Source organism: Strix uralensis, chromosome 13 (assembly GCF_047716275.1).
Source record: "Strix uralensis isolate ZFMK-TIS-50842 chromosome 13, bStrUra1, whole genome shotgun sequence".
In the NCBI taxonomy this organism is placed as follows: domain Eukaryota; kingdom Metazoa; phylum Chordata; class Aves; order Strigiformes; family Strigidae; genus Strix; species Strix uralensis.
Window position 1 is genome coordinate 13,165,114 of NC_133984.1, and position 18,184 is coordinate 13,183,297.

At 61.0% G+C, this 18,184-nt stretch overlaps 1 protein-coding gene across 8 annotated transcripts; it reads right to left on the minus strand.

Annotated features, from left to right (window-relative positions):
* Nucleotides 1-9,320: 9,320 nt before the first annotated feature.
* On the minus strand, nucleotides 9,321-17,759 carry KLF8 (KLF transcription factor 8). 8 transcript variants are annotated; one of them, XM_074882702.1, is made up of 7 exons: nucleotides 17,681-17,731; nucleotides 14,808-14,944; nucleotides 13,771-14,320; nucleotides 12,973-13,075; nucleotides 12,719-12,852; nucleotides 11,572-11,749; nucleotides 9,321-11,070 (listed from the first exon to the last, which is right to left on the minus strand). In XM_074882702.1, the coding sequence occupies exons 2-7, from the start codon at nucleotides 14,874-14,876 to the stop codon at nucleotides 10,812-10,814; spliced, it is 1,293 nt and encodes a 430-aa protein (XP_074738803.1). In that variant the 5' UTR covers nucleotides 14,877-14,944; nucleotides 17,681-17,731; the 3' UTR covers nucleotides 9,321-10,811. The 8 variants fall into 8 exon arrangements, with proteins under 8 accessions (XP_074738803.1, XP_074738802.1, XP_074738800.1 ...); XM_074882701.1 differs by having other exon boundaries at nucleotides 12,973-13,099; XM_074882699.1 differs by having other exon boundaries at nucleotides 12,973-13,099; nucleotides 13,765-14,320.
* Nucleotides 17,760-18,184: the final 425 nt, after the last annotated feature.

Consider the following 18,184-nt stretch of genomic DNA (forward strand, 5'->3'; position numbering starts at 1 on the left):
AGCTAAAGGGAAGGAAGCTGGGCTCCTGCCAGGGAAGGGGAAAGCCTATTCCCATGGGGCTGCTGCCACCCTGGTGAGTGCAGGGTGGCCAAAAGGACTTTACACCAACCACACACATGATCAAGGCCCATGATCGTTCAAAAGATGGCAGGAGCCACGGCAGGTGAGTTTTGGTGTCTCGCAGCTGGCATCCCCCCATGCTTCATCCAAGCCAGGGTCCAAAAAGCATCAGCTGTGGGGGCTGAGCATCCCTGAGAGTGGGGCGAGGGGTGACGGCTCCAAAACACTCTTGGGGAACACCTTCCCCGAGGGCATCAGGTCTACAGAGTTGCCATAAAACATCCTCCAGTGGTGAGAAAACTTTGCCCTGAGCAGGATGAGACCCTTAATAAACACAGGGAAAGCAATGTGGGATAGGGCTCAGCCGGGTTTTAACAACGGCCAGCTTCCAGCAGCATAAACGCACAACAAATACAAACGGTTTCTATCGATGCGAGACTTTGGACCGATGTCCAGGTCCTCCCGAGGGGCCGCTTGTGCTGAACAAGGGAGAGTTCAGCTCTCGCAGCAAGGGGACAGGACAGTCAGAAATGTTGAGCCCTTGGAAAAGCAAATGAGGGGAAACAGCTCAGGCCTTGCCAGGAGCATCTACCCTGCCTGGCTTTTCTTTCCAGGGAAGCTGTGCTGCTGCTGAAGCCAATACCAAGGACATGGTGGGCTCCTAAGTGATGCCAGGGAGATGGGTGATGTCTCCACCAAGCCTTGCAGAACCGTGCATGGAAATTGAAACCCACCACACAACAAAAGATTGATGCTCAGAGCTGAGGGGGGCGGTCCTGGGGTGCCAAGGGCACAGGCAGCAGGGTTGCACTGTGCAAACGTGCGCGTGGGACTGGCTCTGTAGCACCATCTCTCCATCTTTGGAGGAGTTGGTATCAACAACTGAAGCCCGTCTTGGAAAGCAGCTAGATGGTGATCAACATCACACTCCTCATCACACAGCCTTGAGGAACGCTCTCGTATGTTATTATGAATATAAGAACATTGGGCAGTAAATACTAGAGTTAATACCTGATGAAAGTGTAGCTGCTGCACTTATTCGATATTCAGATTCAAATTTAGGTATTAGGGTCAGAAGACAATTTTGTTTCCATTTATCTTTCTTATAATTTGGGGACAGTTGTGTTACTGAATTTATAATATCCTATGGAACCTGGATAAGAACTCCTGCTGCATGTAGACCACCAAATGCATCCATTCCTCCATCCTTTCCTGAGCATTTCACAGACCAAGGAGAAGATCAAGAACTCCATCTAGATCTCCTAGAAGAAGTAGTTGTTCAAAGAGTCTGTGCAGAGGATCTCAATCTCCCCAAGAGTGATCACCCCACCTTACACATCCTTAAGGACTTTGGAGGACTATATCACAACCTTGAATCAAAATTTAATAAGGACTGGAAAATTCCTCAACTTCCTTCTTGTCGTCTAGAAGAAAATCATAAACTACCCACACCAGATAGCAGCTTATTTGCCATTATTTTGTGCCATCAAAAAGAAACATGAGGCATCATTACTTCATCTGGTCACGTGTGCTGACTACCTATAAAATCATTTAGAGTCTTGTATTGTTTATAGAAAAGGCAGTAATAAGTCCCAGGAGTGCTGGGGAAAACTCTACACTTTGGAGTGTAGCTTCCACAGATGGAAGGCATAATAGAGCTATTAGCCCCTCAATTTCAAACACCAAAAAATTGGTATCAATATTAACAAAGATACCAAGGAACTATCCCTGAGATCCCATCTCAAGAATGGGAACAAGACAGAAGATGATATCTCAGGGATCATGGGTACCTGATAAATCTTGGACTTGACTGGGATAAGGACCCAACTGATACAAGAACCATCAAAGGTCCTTAACAGACTAAAGAAGAAGGAACCTCCTCCAGCACCACCTCAACCTCATGCACCTCCAGGGCAACTACTCCCATCTGTAGGGAATTGCCCAGGAATGGGGTGGACGTGCTAATCCAAACCCACTAGGATGCTGTGGCACAAGGAGTGGGGTTGGGGTCTCAAGATTTTTTACAGGTGCTGGATGTGGTAGCATTCCAGAAACTGAAGCAAGAAATGGGAGATGCAAGAAATGGGCGATGTAAGAAACAAGGAAGAATTACAAGCAGCGATCAACAGAGCAAATGTGGCATGGGTAAAGGTAAAACAGACACCCCCAAGGAGCTTCCAGTCACAAACCATAATTGTAAGGCCTGTTGTACCATCCAGGAGTGGTTTATCCTTACCAGCCTCTGGAACAGCATCCCATAGGGGCATCCTTAGCAGTATCACAACAGGAGGGAGGACCAGCACATACAGATCATACATCTATCATAACAAAATCAGAAGTGTCCCTGTGGCTGGTCATATTATTAACAGGGTTACCAGGGGCTGCATTCCTGTGGAAAAAAATCCTAAAAATACTACAGAACGTAGATTGGTGGTGGACTTGGAACTATCAGTTTTCAAGGAATCCTGGCCTAACTTTCAAGAGTCCTGGCCTAACTTCGCTTGCCCAGACCTTGGAGCATTGTCCCAGTTATTGCTCCAAGGATTCTCCTGGACATTGTTGGATGTCTCTGCAGCTTTTTATCATGTTCCTTTTAATCCTAATGTCAGTCACTTTGTTACTGTTGGGGTACCTGGATTACAAGGGTTATACACCTGTATGTCCCCCTCTACTAGATGGGGATTGTCCACAGAATTGCATCTCAAATCAGCAAGAAAACAGAGTTGTACAAACAGCAAACCTTGCTGCTGTTACGAAACTACAAACGGGACTAACTCACATTGTTGTTGCACCCCAAAACCATGTGCTTCAGGAATATTCCTTTGGGGACTGGCCTTAATCCATTTCTCTTGTCTTTATTATCTACATTACTTGTTCAGTATTATAGGAAGCAATTTGACCATATTTTTATTTTTGCTTACATGGATTATTTGGTGGTGGGTTGTAAAAACCCTGTTCGTCCTCATGCAGTGGTCCATCATATTATTGATCATTTATTGTCACTGAGAGTATAAATAAAGATAAAAGAAAGTTTTCAGGAAAATATTTAGATTTTCTTGGTTACCAACTGGGAAGTTTTGGTATTTTCCCTAGTGATGATAAAACTTGTAAGTCAGAAGAATTACTTTTCTCTCCATCCCATCACCAGAGCGTGGGCTTGCAGCAAGGGGGCCGGATGAACCCCGCTCCTGGAAGTGGGGCACATGCCAGGCTGCGCCTGCCCAGCGGAGATCAACCTGGCAATGATTTCCCAAGGCAGAGCAGCTTTTTGTTTCAGGGACGGGCCAAAGCCATCCGCAGCGCCCTTATCTGCCGCCAGCCCCGCAGGAAGGGAAACGGCCTTGAGTCTATCAACATTGCCGGGCACTTTGCTCCTTACACCCCCGCCACAGCCTCCAAGGAGGCCCCCACCACGCTGCACCCACGGAGTCAGGCACACCCCGACCGGCGTTGGTCTAAGGTCCCATTTTGTCCCCACATGCCACGCAATACCGAGGACAGCATGTCTTGCTTGAGTGAGGTACAGTGATAACGGCAGCTCTCCCGTGACCCAGCTACGCAATCTGCTTCCCTCCTGTCATTCCCTGGGTACAGAAACCCCTTCTGCAGGGGCAAACTGATGCTGAGATGCTGAAGGGGGTTGGGGAAGGGAGATGCTGTGAAGAGGGTGGAGGGTCCATGGTAGAGCTGAAAGGGGCTCTCAAACCAAGGGTCGTAGTTGAAGTCTCCCCTTTGCAATACAAAGGAGAGGATGGGGCTTGCTGGTTGTTGGAGGGGTGGAAATGGGGGAGCCAGACCCTGATCCCCCCACCCAGCACTGGGTGGGGATCGAGCACTTGGGGTTCATGGGAATGGTGAGTAAGGACACCCAGGTCCTTCACCGGTGAGCAGAGGGTGCAGGAGCCAGGAAGTGAAGCCCTGGGCTGAGTTACAGAGACTTGAGCTAAAAGACAAGAAAGGCTCCGAGCTTTGAGGAAATCTGGATCAGGTTGAGAAATAAACCTCAGCTCCCACCTCCCAAAGCATCCCAGGCACTGCTGGCAGCCAGAGGCACCCCCAGCCAGCCCCCAGCCATGCTGGCTGAGCCCCAGGGGCTCACACCCATCCTCAGACCTCACCAGTTGGTGGTCACAAGGGAGCCCCAGGAGCTACTCCTTATGGGTGCCAGCCCAGCATCACAGCCCCGGTCCCATCCCTGCCCGGGGTCCCACAGCACATCCCACCAAGCAGGTTGTGGCAGGCATGTCGGGGAGGGGAAGGGGGGCCAGACCCTGGCTGGGGGTCACCAAGACTGGCTTTCCTCCTGCAGCAGCTTTTTCTCACCGTGCTGCAGCCCCCAAACTCATCCATCCACCCCCAAAGCGGTGGCTGGAGCACCCACCTCTCGCTGCGCCGTGATGGACATCCCCAAGTCCTCTCTGAATCTGCCTCCCTGGGCCGAGGCCACAGCAGATTTGGGCCAGGAGCTCCTGGTTTAGCCTCGGTGCTGGTTGGGAGCCTTACGCTGGCCAGGGAAGGGGGACACACACACCCCCCGCAGCTTGCCTTTCACCATGAGCAAGAGACAAAGGTCTGCAAAGCTGCCAGAGCAACCTGCCACCTCGTCCCCCCGCTCCCCCACCGAAACCCAAAACCACCTATTTTTGTCTTTGCCTTTCTCCTCCTCGGGAGGTTTCCAGCCATCAAATCCTTCCTGGGAGCCCTTCAAAGGAAAAGCGGCCGCCCCATCCACTTGCTAAACCAGTCTGAGCAGTGCCGGGCTGGCAGGCAAGAGAGGCCCCTCGCACCCCCCTGCCTGGCCAAGCTGGGACTGGGAAATGGCTGAGAAACCAGTCAGAGGGACCTCGGGTGACCCCAGAACAAGGAGACAGATGAGCATTGCACCCCACGGGATGAAGGCATCACCACCCCATTGCACACCCCAGGGAGGTGGAGATGCCACCAGCCAAGTGGGACCCCCCCCAGCAGGCTGCAATCCCCCACACAGCCATTGCTCATCCACAGAAGAAAAGTAATTTTAGGCTTGCTAAATTTTTTAGCCTGGCCGTGACGTAAAGAGAGGCCAGAGAAAAGGGCAGCCAAGTGATGGGGAAAGAGCCCCAAGGAGCTGGGGAGGCCCCTGTGTTCCCAGCCAAGCGGAGCTGGAGCATGGGGAGGTATCGCAGCCCCGGGCAGGGAAATTCAACAGCTACCCCAGGTTTTCCTGGGAGAGGAGGAGGGTGCTGAGGAAGCAGGAGGACCTGAGGCAGAAGAATGTTTCCAGGACAAATGGCAGGGTGGAAGTAAGGGGAAGGTACCTGCCTTTCTCCCCCCAAAAATCCAGCTTTGGTCCTTCCCCAAACCCAGAAAACAACAAGGGGGGTTTGCCTGTGCTCTCACCTGGGCTGCAGGGATGGACCTGAGGGTCCTGCAGGAGGGTCTATCTCATCAGCCCTGCAGAAAGCTTGAGTAAACCCAGCACAAGGGAGACACAATATATAGAGAGTGAGTTTAAGTATCTGCCCTCCCCGAGCCCCACCTGGAGGAGTGATGCCCAAAGAATAAAAGCAAGAGCTGTAGCAAAGCCCAGGCCTGCCCCAACAGCACATGGAAACCCCTCCAACACCCACCAAGGGAAAAGCCAAGCTACAAGCACAACCCCACCCAGTCACTGGAGAATCCCCCCAGCAGATGTGATGCTGGATATTCCCTTCGTGCCACAGAATCTGGTGGCCCTGGGGCCCCTGAGGGGCTTTGCTAAAGCTCAGACACCACTTTCCCCAAGAAAGGGGGTGGCACAGACTTCCCTGGGGTTCACCTTGCTCTTGGCCCGGGCACAAGCAGAGGCTGAAGGAGACTTCTTGGTGTTGGATGTTGAGAAGGTATTGGAGGCTCTCAGACACATGGAAATGTCACCTGGGGCTGTCACAGGATCAAGATTCAGCTCTGCTGTCTCCAAGACAGGTCCTGGACAGCTTCAGAGTCAAGAAGCTTTGCCAAGAGCTGCCTGCAGCCTCACTGTGGAGGTCATGAGATGCACATTCCCCACACGTGGGGCACAGTGAGGGCCAGCAGCTCCCACTGGAGTGACAACCCAGCCGGCAGGCCCAGGTTCACAGGGTGAGGCAGGTCCAAGGTCAAGGTGGGGAGCCAGCAGCATCCATGGCTGTGGTGGAACTGAAACAGCTACAGCACAGCTCAGGGAAGAGCTAGAGGCCCCAGGCTGAGCTTAAATGGGCTCCTGGGCCCATGGGTGTGGGGTGGAGGTCTCAGGTGAGGCTGCTTAGAGCAATTAAGGTCAATTAGTGCCCTCAGGGTTTTACATAGGAGAGCAGGCTGGGAGGAAGCAGAGCCTGGACTTCATGAGATGATGGTATCAACCCTGGGGAGGGGTTACCACCCTGCTGCCTTTTGGGCAGGACCTCAGGATCTGCTTCCACCACAGGGTGATGCTCATGCTGGAGAGAGGACTGATGTCCCTTTGCCGTATGTGTTTGACACAGGACCCTGTGTGACCTCCACAGCTCTGTGCCTCCTCCCAAGACCTGGGGGCTTCACCCCACCTTCCCACCACCCACCCAGCCTACGCTGACAGCTCACCCACCCGTACGGCCGTGCCCTGCTGTGGGACCGGGGGATGCTGAGGTCCAGTGCCACAAAAGGTCTCCCAGAGGCAGGAGAAAGGATGAAGGGGGTGAAATCGGAGCTGGACGGGGGTCCCACAGAGGGGTGCAGCGTGGGGGGGTGGTCCGAGGGCTTCCTGAACTCATCCGTCAGCAGCGGCAAGGCGAGCGGGGCCGGGCAGGAGGGATGTTTGCGCAGGGGCTGGAGTGTTTGCCTTGCCTTGATAATGACACGCAGGCCGTCACGCTCCAGCCAACGGCCTGGCCCTGGCCACACGCCGGAGAGGCAAAGTAGGACAGACGGACGGACAGACAGACAGAGATGGCTTATTCGGCAGCGCTGCAAGCCCAGGACAAGGCTGGCTTGGCAAGGTCAAGGACCATCACCCCTTATACTGAGGGTTATCCCCGCACCATGATGGGCTGGGGGGAGCAACTCTGCACAAACTGGGGGGCAGCAGAGGGCGCTGCCTGCAGAGACACACTGGGCACCCCCATGCCATCCCGTTTCCGCCCCCCCGCGTCACCAGGGTAAATATTTACGGCTGCCGGGGCCCGGAGGCAGCGGCTCCTCGGCACAGGGACATTGCAAAACCCAGAGCACGTTCGCACGGAGCTGCGGCAGGTCTGGGCCCCCCCTCCTCCTCCTCCCAGCCCCCAGCAAGCATCCATCACCCCACAGGGCCCCCGGCATCACACCTGCTGTGGGGAAAACAGGGAATGGGGCCGGATGGGGGAAAACCAGGGAAAAGACACTTTGCCCCAAAACCGTGTTCCCGCCAGCGTGAGCTCAGCTGGAAAAAAGCAGCTGACAGAGTTTTCCCATCTGAGGGTACAACAAAGCCGTGGTCGGCACCTGGGAGGGGTGACATGGGGACACAGGGGTGCTACATGCCACCTGTTTGCAGCCAGAGGTGTCTCTGTCATCGATGCAGCGAGTTTCTCCCCCAGCAGGTCTCAGCACCCTTCTGGGTGCAACCCCAGCTCTGTCCCAGCCACCATCACCGCCAGCGTCCCCGCTTGGGGACACACTGGTTTCACTTGTTAATTTGGGGGACAAAACAAGCACTTTTGTGGGTGGGTTTGGGGGACACCGAGGCTGAGCCCTGCAGGGCTGGGGACCGGTGCCACGCTCCCCAGCAGCTCCAGATCTCACCACGCAGGACGCTGCAGGGCCAAAGCCAAACGGTTCCAGGCTGCCTTCGCGGCGGAGGGTTCCACACCCACGGGAGTGCTTTCCCGGGGGAGCAGCACCTCGGCACCACCAGCCCTCTGCCACCTGCGTCCCAGGATTTCTGGGTGCCAGCAGTTTCCGCCCAGGGTCCAGTTCAAAGTGTGGGCACAAATAGCTCAGGGTTCGATATGCAACAGCCAAAACCTCATGCAACGCCATCGCTTTGGGTTTTCTGCCCTTGGCAGAGAAAACGCCTCTTCTTGTTGCCGTTCGCAATCTCCTCCTCCAAAGGCAACTTGCCCTCGCCCGCCCCGGCGCTGGCCCAGCGCGGTCCATGGGCGCCACCGGCTGCACGGGCGCTGTTCTGGTCACGCAGCACCGCGCCCACGCCACCAGCAACACCCGAGACGGTATTTTGGGGTGCACCCCCCACCTGCAGCATTGCCCGGGCACCCCCGTGCACAGGTGGGAGAGGGGTGCCCTCCCCCGGGAACCATGTGACCGCGGGGGCAGCACCCACCCACTGTTCCCCCCGGCGCCTGCTGCAGTGGCACATGGGGACACCGGGAGACCCCCCCAGCAGAGGAGTGGTGAGGAGGGGGGAGCTGAGGCTACCCGAGGGAGCACCCCATAAATAGACCTGGGGGCAGGAGGGTCCCCGGGGCATGGCCTGGGGTACCAGCACCCCCGAAAGGCCAGCACAGAGCCCAAGCCCCCCCCAACGCCCAAAAATCACCCCTGCACCACAGGGACAACCTGCTCCTGCAGCACCCCGAATGCTGCTCCACCCCAAAAAAATAAAATCAAGCTGAGGAGATGGAGAAGCCTCCCATGCCGTGGGGCACAGAGATATGGGGGCGCATGATTGGGGGGGGGGGGGGGCACCCCTTTCGGCTGCCTGCCTGGAGGAGGGGAGATCCAGGCCCCCCCACCCCAGATAAGGTGGGAAGCCGGGAACATCCTGGGGAAGGGGACAAGGGGGGGAACCACTGGATGGCAGCAGGAGCCCCCAGTGGGATGGGGGGACATCAGGGCGGGGTTTAGCACCTCTCTCTGCCTGGGGTGTGGTGGGGGGCCCCTTCACTGCCCACTCAGAGGGGTTTTTGCTCCCCATTCTCTGCCTCAGGAGTGTAGGGAGGTGGTTTTTGGGTGCTGCAGTGGTGGATGAGGGTCTCGCCTCGAGGGGAGCCCCCCTCCATCACACGGGTCACTGCTGAAGCACAAGGCAGGCCAAGATGCCAGTAAGTGTCCCACGGGAGATGTTTAAAAGGAAGGAAAAGCCACATTTTTCCACAGCTCTGAAATCTCTTCAGTTCCTGGGAAAGGGAAGATTATTAAACCAAAAACCGTCATTTCGCCCAGCTCAGCCCCTCTCCTCCTGGCACTGAGGATGCAGGAGAGCTCCTGCTGCCCGCGCTCTGCCCTGGTCCTGGACCCTGTCCCTGCCCCGCCGCTGCGGCAAAGCAAGACACAGACGGAGGAAATTCATCTACTTTCAATATTATTCCTGTGTAGAAAAAACGTCAAACAGTTTTGTATAAATATCACAGCTCAAGAGTTTAAAATTGCATGTTGGGTTTGTTGTTTGGTTTTTTTTTTTTAAACAACAAAATAGAAAACAGAAACACACGCCACCCCCTCCCTGCCCCGGGGCTTGGAAAACAGCAGAGGCGCAAGATGGAGTCCCTGGATGGGGGGGTCCCATGGGGCTGCCAGCAGTGGTGACCCCAAAATCTCAGAGGAACAGATCAGCCCCCAAACCCCAAGGGTTTTCACAGCCTGCCCTTCGGGGTTTCTCACCTTCTTTAGGCCAACGCTTCCCAGGAGGATTTGGGGCCATGCCGGGTGAAGGAAGGACACGGGGGTGCAGCCCCAGGAGAAGCCAAATCAGCCGGCGAGCAGGGCTTTGGGAGCGGGGACACACAGCAGGATGGGGACACGCACACACACAGACCTTGCCAAAATCACAGAATCACTTCGGTTGGAAAAGACCCTTGAGATCACTAAGCCCAACCATTAACCTCACACTGCCAAGTCCACCACTAAACCGTGTCCCCAAGCGCCACGTCTACACGTCTTTTAAGTACCCCCAGGGATGGCGACTCCAGGATTTCCCTGGGCGGGCAGCCTGTTCCAGTGCTTGACAACCCTTTTGGTGAAGAAATTTTTCCTAATATCCAATCTAAACCTCCCCTGGCACAACGTGAAGCCGTTTCCTCTTGTCCTATCACTTACGAAAACACCCCCAGTTCCCTCAGCTGCTCCTCACAGGACTTGTGCTCCAGACCCTTCACCAGCTTCGCTGCCCCTCTGGACGCGCTCCAGCCCCTCAAGGTCTTTCTTGTAGTGAGGGGCCCAAAACTGAATCCGGTACTCGAGGTGCGGCCTCACCAGTGCCGAGTACAGGGGGATGATCCCTTCCCTGTCCCTGCTGGCCACGCTATTTCTGATACAAGCCAGGATGCCATTGGCCTTCTTGGCCACCTGGGCACACTGCCGGCTCATACTCAGCCGGCTCTCGATCACCACCCCCAGGTCCTTTTCCGCCTGGCAGCTCTCCAGCCTCTCCTCCCCACATCTGCCGTGCACCAGTTCCCCCTCCCCAGGCAGCCTCCCCCCAGCTGAAGGCATGGGCTCACAGAGAGCTTTCAGCACCGCCCCCCCCCCAACCAGCCCCACAGGTACTGGTTGGAGGGGATAGGGGGGTGTCACAGCCCCCCACCATGCTTCCCACCAAGGCTGCAACCCCGAATCCTGCCACCCTCCCAGCACAAGAATGGGGCTGCTCCCACAGCAACTGGGACGGGGCTTTGGCTGGAGAAGGTGGGGGGGCACCCCACAAAAATAATAATTACAATTAAAAAGGGTGTGGCCACAGTCCGCCTTTTTTAACTTAGAAACAGTTCAACTGTCCCATAGTCTTCAAAAAAGAAAACAACCAACAGCTGGCAGCCCGCACCCTCCCCGTCCCCCCCTTAAAACTCCATAAAATCACAGTTCCACGTTCCGCAGTTTCCCTTTTTTTTGGTGGTGGTGCTCTTGTTTGTGGGTTGTTGTTGGGTTCCCCTGCCACCCTTCTTGCTTTTTCTTTTCCTCCTGGCCCTCCTGCGTGTCCCTGGCAGCTCCCATGAAGTCCAGCACATGCCAAGGGATGCAGAGAGGTGACGTGCCAGGGTCCCTTCTCCTGTGGGGACAGGGACACGCAGTGGCTGGGGATGGAGAGGCAGCGGCTTTCTGGAGAGGAAGGAGGCCGACAGCTATTGCACAGGGGCGACGGCAGAGCCCCACCCCCCCCCGCCTTTGTCCTTGCCCTGGTTCCCAGATTTTGCCCACAGGGACTGCGAGGGGGGCAGGAGACAGCAAGCACACGAGATGGAGACGGGCAAGAGGCTGAAGAGGCAGACGTGCAGGTCTGGAGGCCAGTGCTGGGTGAATCCTGGGTGAGGAGTTAAGGAGGAGCCTCCGGATGTCGCGAGTGGGGAGGAGAAGCCCAGAAAAATCAAGAAACGGGAGCAAGGGAGGAGGAGGACCAGTCCGGAAACCATCTTTTTACATCTTGCACCGGTGGGGCTCCCGGAGCGGCCACAGTTCACTTGCCGCTGGGCAGAGCTCAGCCTCTCTGCTCCCAGTCCCTCCGCTGCAGCCAGAGGAGCAGGGGCGGGGGGATGCACTCCCATTTTCCGCCGCTGTCCCCCCCCATCCCAGCCAGGTGCCCCAGGGACTTTGGCTCCTCACATCATGATGTGCCGCCGGCGGTGAAGTGCCAGGTGGTCGGAGCGGGAGAAGCTGCGGTCGCAGTCCGAGCAGCGGAAGGGCTTGATGCCCGTGTGCTTGCGGAAGTGCCGCGTCAGCTCGTCGGAGCGGGCGAACTTCCAGGTGCAGCCTTCCCAGGTGCATTTGTAGGGCTTCTCGCCTGCGCGAGGGGAGCAGAGAGGGGTCAGCATGGCAAAAATTACCCCCGCCCGCTAACAGAATAAAGCAAAAAGCAGAGTTTCTTGGCTGCAGCGGGGTTGCCATGGCCACGCAAACCCCTCAGCATCGGCGCTGGCCCAGCGCGGTCCATGGGCGCCACCGGCTGCACGGGCGCTGCTCTGGTCACGCAGCACTGTGCCCATGCTGCCAGCAACACCCGAGACGGTATTTTGGGGTGCACCCCTCCACCTGCAGCATTGCCCAGGCACCCCCGTGCACAGGTGGGAGAGGGGTGCCCTCCCCTGGGCACCGTGTGACCGCGGGGGCAGCACCCACTGTCCCCCCCAGGACCTGCTGCAGTGGCAGATGGGGACACCAGGAGCCCCCCCGGCAGAGGAGTAGTGAGGAGGGGGGAGCTGGGGCCACCCGAGGGAGCGCCCCATAACAAGGCTGGAAGTACCAGCACCCCCAAAGGGCCAGCACAGAGCATAAGTGCCCCCCAAGGCCTGCAGTGCTCCCAAAGTGACCCCCAGCCCCCAAGGGCCTCTTCAAACTCTGGCAGAGGGTGCCAGCACCCCCAAAGGGCCCCCCTAAACCCCCAAAGGGCCTATTAGAGCCTCCAAAGGACCCCCCAGCCACTAGCAGAGGATGATGGTACCCCCAAAGGGCCCCCCTGAACCCCCAAAGGACCCCCAACCCCTGACACAGGCTGCCAGCACCCCTAAAGACTCATGAGCCCCCAAAGGCTGCTCCCCCAGCCCCTGGCAGCATCCCCAAAGAGCCTCCCCAAGCCCTCAAAATGACTCCCAGCCCTGGCACAGGGTGCCAGCACCCCCAAAGAGCCCCCTGAGCTCAGGGATGGGCCACCATTGCTCTCCCAACCCATCCCCAGGCACCCCCAGCCATCAGGAGCCAGGGGCGCTGATCCTGACACTCCCAGTCAGGGGGGGTGTGTGGTGCTCGCCCCTACCTGTGTGTATCCGCCGGTGAGCTTTGAGGTGGGAGCTTTTGGTGTAGACCTTATTGCAGCCCTCGAAGTCACACTGGTGGATGCGTCGCTTCTTCAGGTCGGGAGAATCGGCTCGCTGCCCCCGTGCCGCCGGCCTGCGAGGAGGAGGGAGGGATGGAGGGCACAATCCCTGCACCCACAGACCCCACAGGGTGCCCAGGGACACAGCTCAGGGGGGACAACAAGGAGGGGGACACCCATATGAGAAGACTCACTCTCTCTGGAGGTCCTGGAAAGGGGCTGGGCCGCTCTCAGAGGCGCTGTCCTCACTGTCGCTGTTCATGTCCATGGGGTATATGGAGCCTGGGTCAATTTTCACTGGTGGGGGGCGGGAAAGAAAAGCTGTTGAGAAACAAGGAGGGAGGGGGTGAGGTTTGTGAGCAGAAAACAGAGACACCCCCCAAAAAACCCACCCCCCCACACACACCAAAGGGACCAACCCTCCCCCTGCTCCCACAGCACCCCAAGCACTGTTCCACCCACAGAAACATAAAACCAAGCTGGGGAGAAGCCCCCCACACCATGGGGCACAGAGGTGTGGAGGGACATGACTTCAGGGGGTCACCCCTTTCGGCTGTCTGCCTGGAGGATGGGAGATCCAGGCCCCCCCACCCCGGATAAGGTGGGAAGCCGGGAACATCCTGGGGAAGGGGACAGGGAGGCACAGGGGGAGGGCAGCTGAACTGAAACCAGAGCCCTGGCAGCAGGCAGCCAGTGGGAAGGGCAGGCAGGCTGCCAGCAGTGAGACGCGTGGCAGGCAAGCAGGGCAGGCAGCACCATGCCCCGTGTGTCCCCTGCCCTTCCCGTGTCCCCTTGGGGGCACAGGCTGGGGGCTAAGGGCCCTGGGGGGGACTTTGGATGAAGGTGGCAGGTGTGGGGAAGCAGATGGCGGGTGGGGGGGACACCTCAGCGTGGAAAAATTAGATCCCCTTCAGGGGTGCTGCTCCATGAAACGGGACATCCGCCCTCTCACCCCCCAAAAAATTTCAGGGTTTCCCCCCACACACCCTTACCAGATCCAGCGTTCTTGCCGTCCCCCCCGATGAGGGGTACAGTGATGGCAGTGACGCCGTCAGTGGGCATGGTGGTGTAGACGACAGGGAGGGACTGGACCACCACAGGGATGGTCTGGAGGTTGCCCATCTTGCTGGGCAGGTTGACGGAGGGGATGGTGTGGATGACGTGGAGGATCTGCTGCCCACCGCTGCCCTGCGTGGAGGCCAGGATGGAGCCGGGCGAGAGAACGGCCGGGATGGCCGAGGTGGAGCTGAGGCCAGAGGGTGAGATGGAGACGGTGGTGGGAGCAGGGAGGGGGGGAGCCACCAGCAAGGGGGAGGACTGGACCGAGGTGGGGGGCGGCGGTGGGGGGGCTGAGGCCGCCGCTGCCACCTTGGACTTGTTGAGGGAGAGATCAACGGGCTCAGCCTGGGGCTGGCCACAGTCACTGGCCAGCAGCTCCTCAGGGGGCTCCGTCTTGATGTCAGTCAGCAGCACCGGGGGGTCGAGGGGGCCCTCGGCCAACAGCGCCGACGAGCTCATGGCGGGCGTCGCCTTCCCCTGGCCCTGCAAGAGACCCACAGCCCGTGAGAGGACGGGTAAACCGAGGCACGGGGCTGAAGGGCTTTTGCCTCAGGCCTTGGCCCCCGCTGGGTGAGGGGACACCAAGAGGCCCCCGGGCCGCGTGTAGTGGCAGCAGCCGGGCGGCCGAGGACGCGTCCCCCACCCGCGCCCGGGCCCGGGCCCGGGCCCGGGCTCGGGCTCGGGCTCGGGCCCAGGCCCACCGGTCCCTCACGACGGCAGCGGCGGGAGCCGAAGGCGGGAAGGGGAGAGCCCGCCCCCCCCCCGCCCGCGCGCCTTTGTGCCGCTGCCCGGCCCCGCCCCCGCCTCCCTCAGGGCCGGGCGGGGCGGGGGGAGTGGGCGTGGCTCCCGCGGGGCGGTGGCGGGCCCCGCCACGCTCCCCTCCCCCGCGTCTTAAAGGGGCCGCGCCGCCGCTGCGCGAAACCCGCCCCCCCACCCCCCGTGCGGCGCAAGGCGGCGGCGGGTCACTCACCGGCCAGGCGGCGCGGGGGGGGCTCCTCCGCGGGTGCGCGGCGCTCATCCCCTCCGCGGGCAGGATCATGCTCCCCGCCGCGCTTCACCGGCCGGGCCGGGCCGGGCGAGAGGTGTGAACGGCCCCGCGGCTCCACCCTGGCTCGGCCCGGGGTGGAGCTCCTTAAAAGGGCCCGGCCGCGGCAGGGAGGGGCTGCGGGGCCGGCCCCCGCGGGAGGCACCCGGGCAGGGCCCCACCCGCGACAACCCACCCTACCCCCCCCCCCCCCCCCCCCCCCGCGAAACCCCCCCACGCGCGGAACCCCCCAGGACCACACACCCTTCCCGCCCCCCCGCCGGGGGTCCCTCCGGTACGAGGGCACGCGTGGGGGTGCCCAGCACGCAGACGCCGCGAGGGACACCCCGCCCCCCCCCAGCAGGACTTCCATCACCCCGGCACTGACACCCCCCTGAGCACCCCCCACACCCCCCCGCACGGCCAGGGACCCCCAGCACGTACCTGGCTGCAAGCAGAGACCTTCCCCCCCGAGACAGGCACCCGGAGCCCCCCACGCACACTCACACACACTCACACACACACAGACACCCGCGCGGCCCCTCCCCGGGGCACACCCAGCGCACACACCCACCCCCTGCGCACACACACACAGCCGGGACCCCCCCAAACACCCCCACTCCCAGCCAAGAACACCCCCCCCAATACCCCCACACAAAGCTAGGGACCCCCAAAACACACTCACCCCCCCTCACAAATTACTAGTACCCCCAAAACACCTCCCCTACAAGCAGGGACCCCCCCCAAACACCCCCACTCTCAATCAGGGACACTCCTAAGACCCACACACACTCACACATCACCGGGACCCCCAAAACAACACCCCCCAGCCAGCCCCCCCCAAACACACTCACATCCAGGTACCCTCTCCCTCCCCAGGGACACCCCCACAAGACGGCCACACAACTGCCCCCCCCCTGCAGCTGGCGACCCCCAATCCAGCACACCCCCAAGAGCACCCCAGGACTCTCAGACCCACTCCCACCCTCTCACACCCGAGGGGGTCCCCACAACCAGATCCCATTTGGGGGGGGGGGGGCACAAAGGGGCGATTCCTCCCCCCCTCGGGGACCCTCCCCACCCCAACTTTGGATGGGGACTTGCACCCCAAAACCCTGTGGGACTGGGGGGTGAGAGAAGTGGCAGCCAGGTGGGTAGGGGGCTTTACTGCCCCCCCAAATCCAGCCTTGCTGCCCCTTCGGGGACCCCCACAACCCATCGAGATTTCATCAGTGAGCTGAATTCCTCTGTCCTCAGCCTGGGCTCACCTGAAACCCACCCAGGCGGGGGGGGGTGGGGTGAGGGGACCCACGAGCTCCCCCCCAAGCCCCATGTCGAGGGGTCCCCTCCCTACTCCTCTATTTTGCCTCCCCCGGGAATAGTCACACACACCCCCTTTTTGTCCTAAAATAGCTCAGGGAGGGATGTGGGGTGCCCCCAAACCATGGGGTGACCTTGGGGGCAGGGGGCAGGCGTGGGAAAATACAGGCAGCTGCCTTCCATCCCTCCCTGCCTGGTCCCTGTGTGTCCTCCCCCCCGGTCCGTGTCCCCCACCCGTGGGCGTGGGGGGGCACACCCCGCCGCCGTCACACCTCCCCGAGGAATTTCCTCCCCGCTCCACCCTCTGGCAGCGGCCGCCCGGGATGCTGGGGGGGGAGGGGGGTGGGGGGGAGGAGGAGAGGATGGGAGGGGTGCTCGTGGGGACCGAGCACGGGGGGATCCCCCCCGTGGGGCAGTGGGGGGCTCAGCCCCACTTCCCACGGCTGGGAGGTGACGGCTGGATAGGCTTCAGTACAAACCCCCCCCCCCCCCCAAAAAAAAAGCACTGCCCTGCCCGAGCCCACGGCACGGCCTCACCCCCCGTGGGCCACCCCTCGCCCCACATTTTGGGGGTGCGGGGCGGCTCTCCCAAAGCCAGCCCCCCCCCCCCCCCCGGGAGGGGAGGAGGGAGGGAATTTGCGAGCGTGTCTGTTCCCGACGGCTCGGCCCTGGCCGCAGGCAGGGCGCAGGCAGGGCGCGGGCAGGCAGGCAGCCTGAGGGCAGGGCGCTGCGGGCAGCCGGCTGGCAGCTGCCCCCCCGGTCCGGGCGATGATGTGGGGACCGGGGGACGCGGCGGTGTCCCCTCGATACCGTCTTTTTATAGCCCGGGTAGCGGGGGAGGGGGGAAGGGGGGGAAGGGCACCGAGTCCCGCCAACGCCATCTGCTCCGGGGCCACCCCGCCCGGCCACCGCCCGCCAGCGCGGGGAGGCCCTGCCCTGCCTGCTGCCCTGCCTGCTTCTGCCCTGCCTGCTTCTGCCCTGCCTGCTTCTGCCCTGCCTGCCCCTCCACACCCTTCCCTGCCGCCCTGCCCCGCGGAGCAGCCCGGGCTGGTGGGGGGGGAAGGGGGGGGCACACACACACACGACACGCACAAGGAGGGTCGGGCCCTTTAAGAGCAAAGGGCGTGGGAGGGGGGGAGGGGAGGGCGGGGCGCGCCGCGACGTCGCCCCTCGCCCCCCCCTTCCCCTCCGTCCCCCCCCCGCGGTGACCTCCCAAGCGCGCGGCAGCGCCCGCCCCGGAAGCGGCCACGGCGGGGGGGGCCCACGCGGGGCCCGGCGGGGGGGGGAAGGGAAGGGAAGGGCGGGGGGGTGGGAACCGCCCCCCCCGCCCTTCCCTCCCCCCCCCCCCCCCCCCCCCCCAGGCCCCGTGCTGCTAAACACCCCCCAGCAGGTCCGTTCCCACCCGTGGGCGCTGCCCCTTTAAGAACCCACGCAAAATGGAAGCGGCCGCGCCCGCGGGTCTCCCCACCCCGGCCCGTCCCGGTCGAGGCCCCACTCACTTTCCCCCGCGCCTCCTCCGAGCGCATCCCCTCCGCCGCCGCCGCCGCCGCTGCCCCGGGGCGGTGCCGGGTGGGGCGGGTGGGGCCCCACGGGCGGGGAGGGGCGGGGCCGCGTTGGGCGGAGCTCCCCTCCCCCACCCATTTTTGGGTGGGGGCACCCCCGCCCCCCCCCAAAAAAATAAAAAAGGGGTGCCCCGCCCTGCGGTGACATCACCAGCAGCCAATGGGCGGCTCCCCTCGCATCCGGCGTTGCCGTGGAAACAGATGCAGGCTTTGGGGAGGAGGGGATCCCCCACCTGCTCCCATCCCCCCCCAAACCCCACCCCACGCAGGGCCCCCCCCCAATCGCGGGGGAGGGGCATGCTGCTGGAGGGGCTGAGACCGGGCGAACTCGTGTCAGCGGTGGCTGGGCAGTGGGCAGGGGCAGAGCCCCCCCCCATTTAGGGGGGCCATGTCTCCCCACCCACACGTGACAGGAGGGGGAGCATGCCCCTGCACCCACAC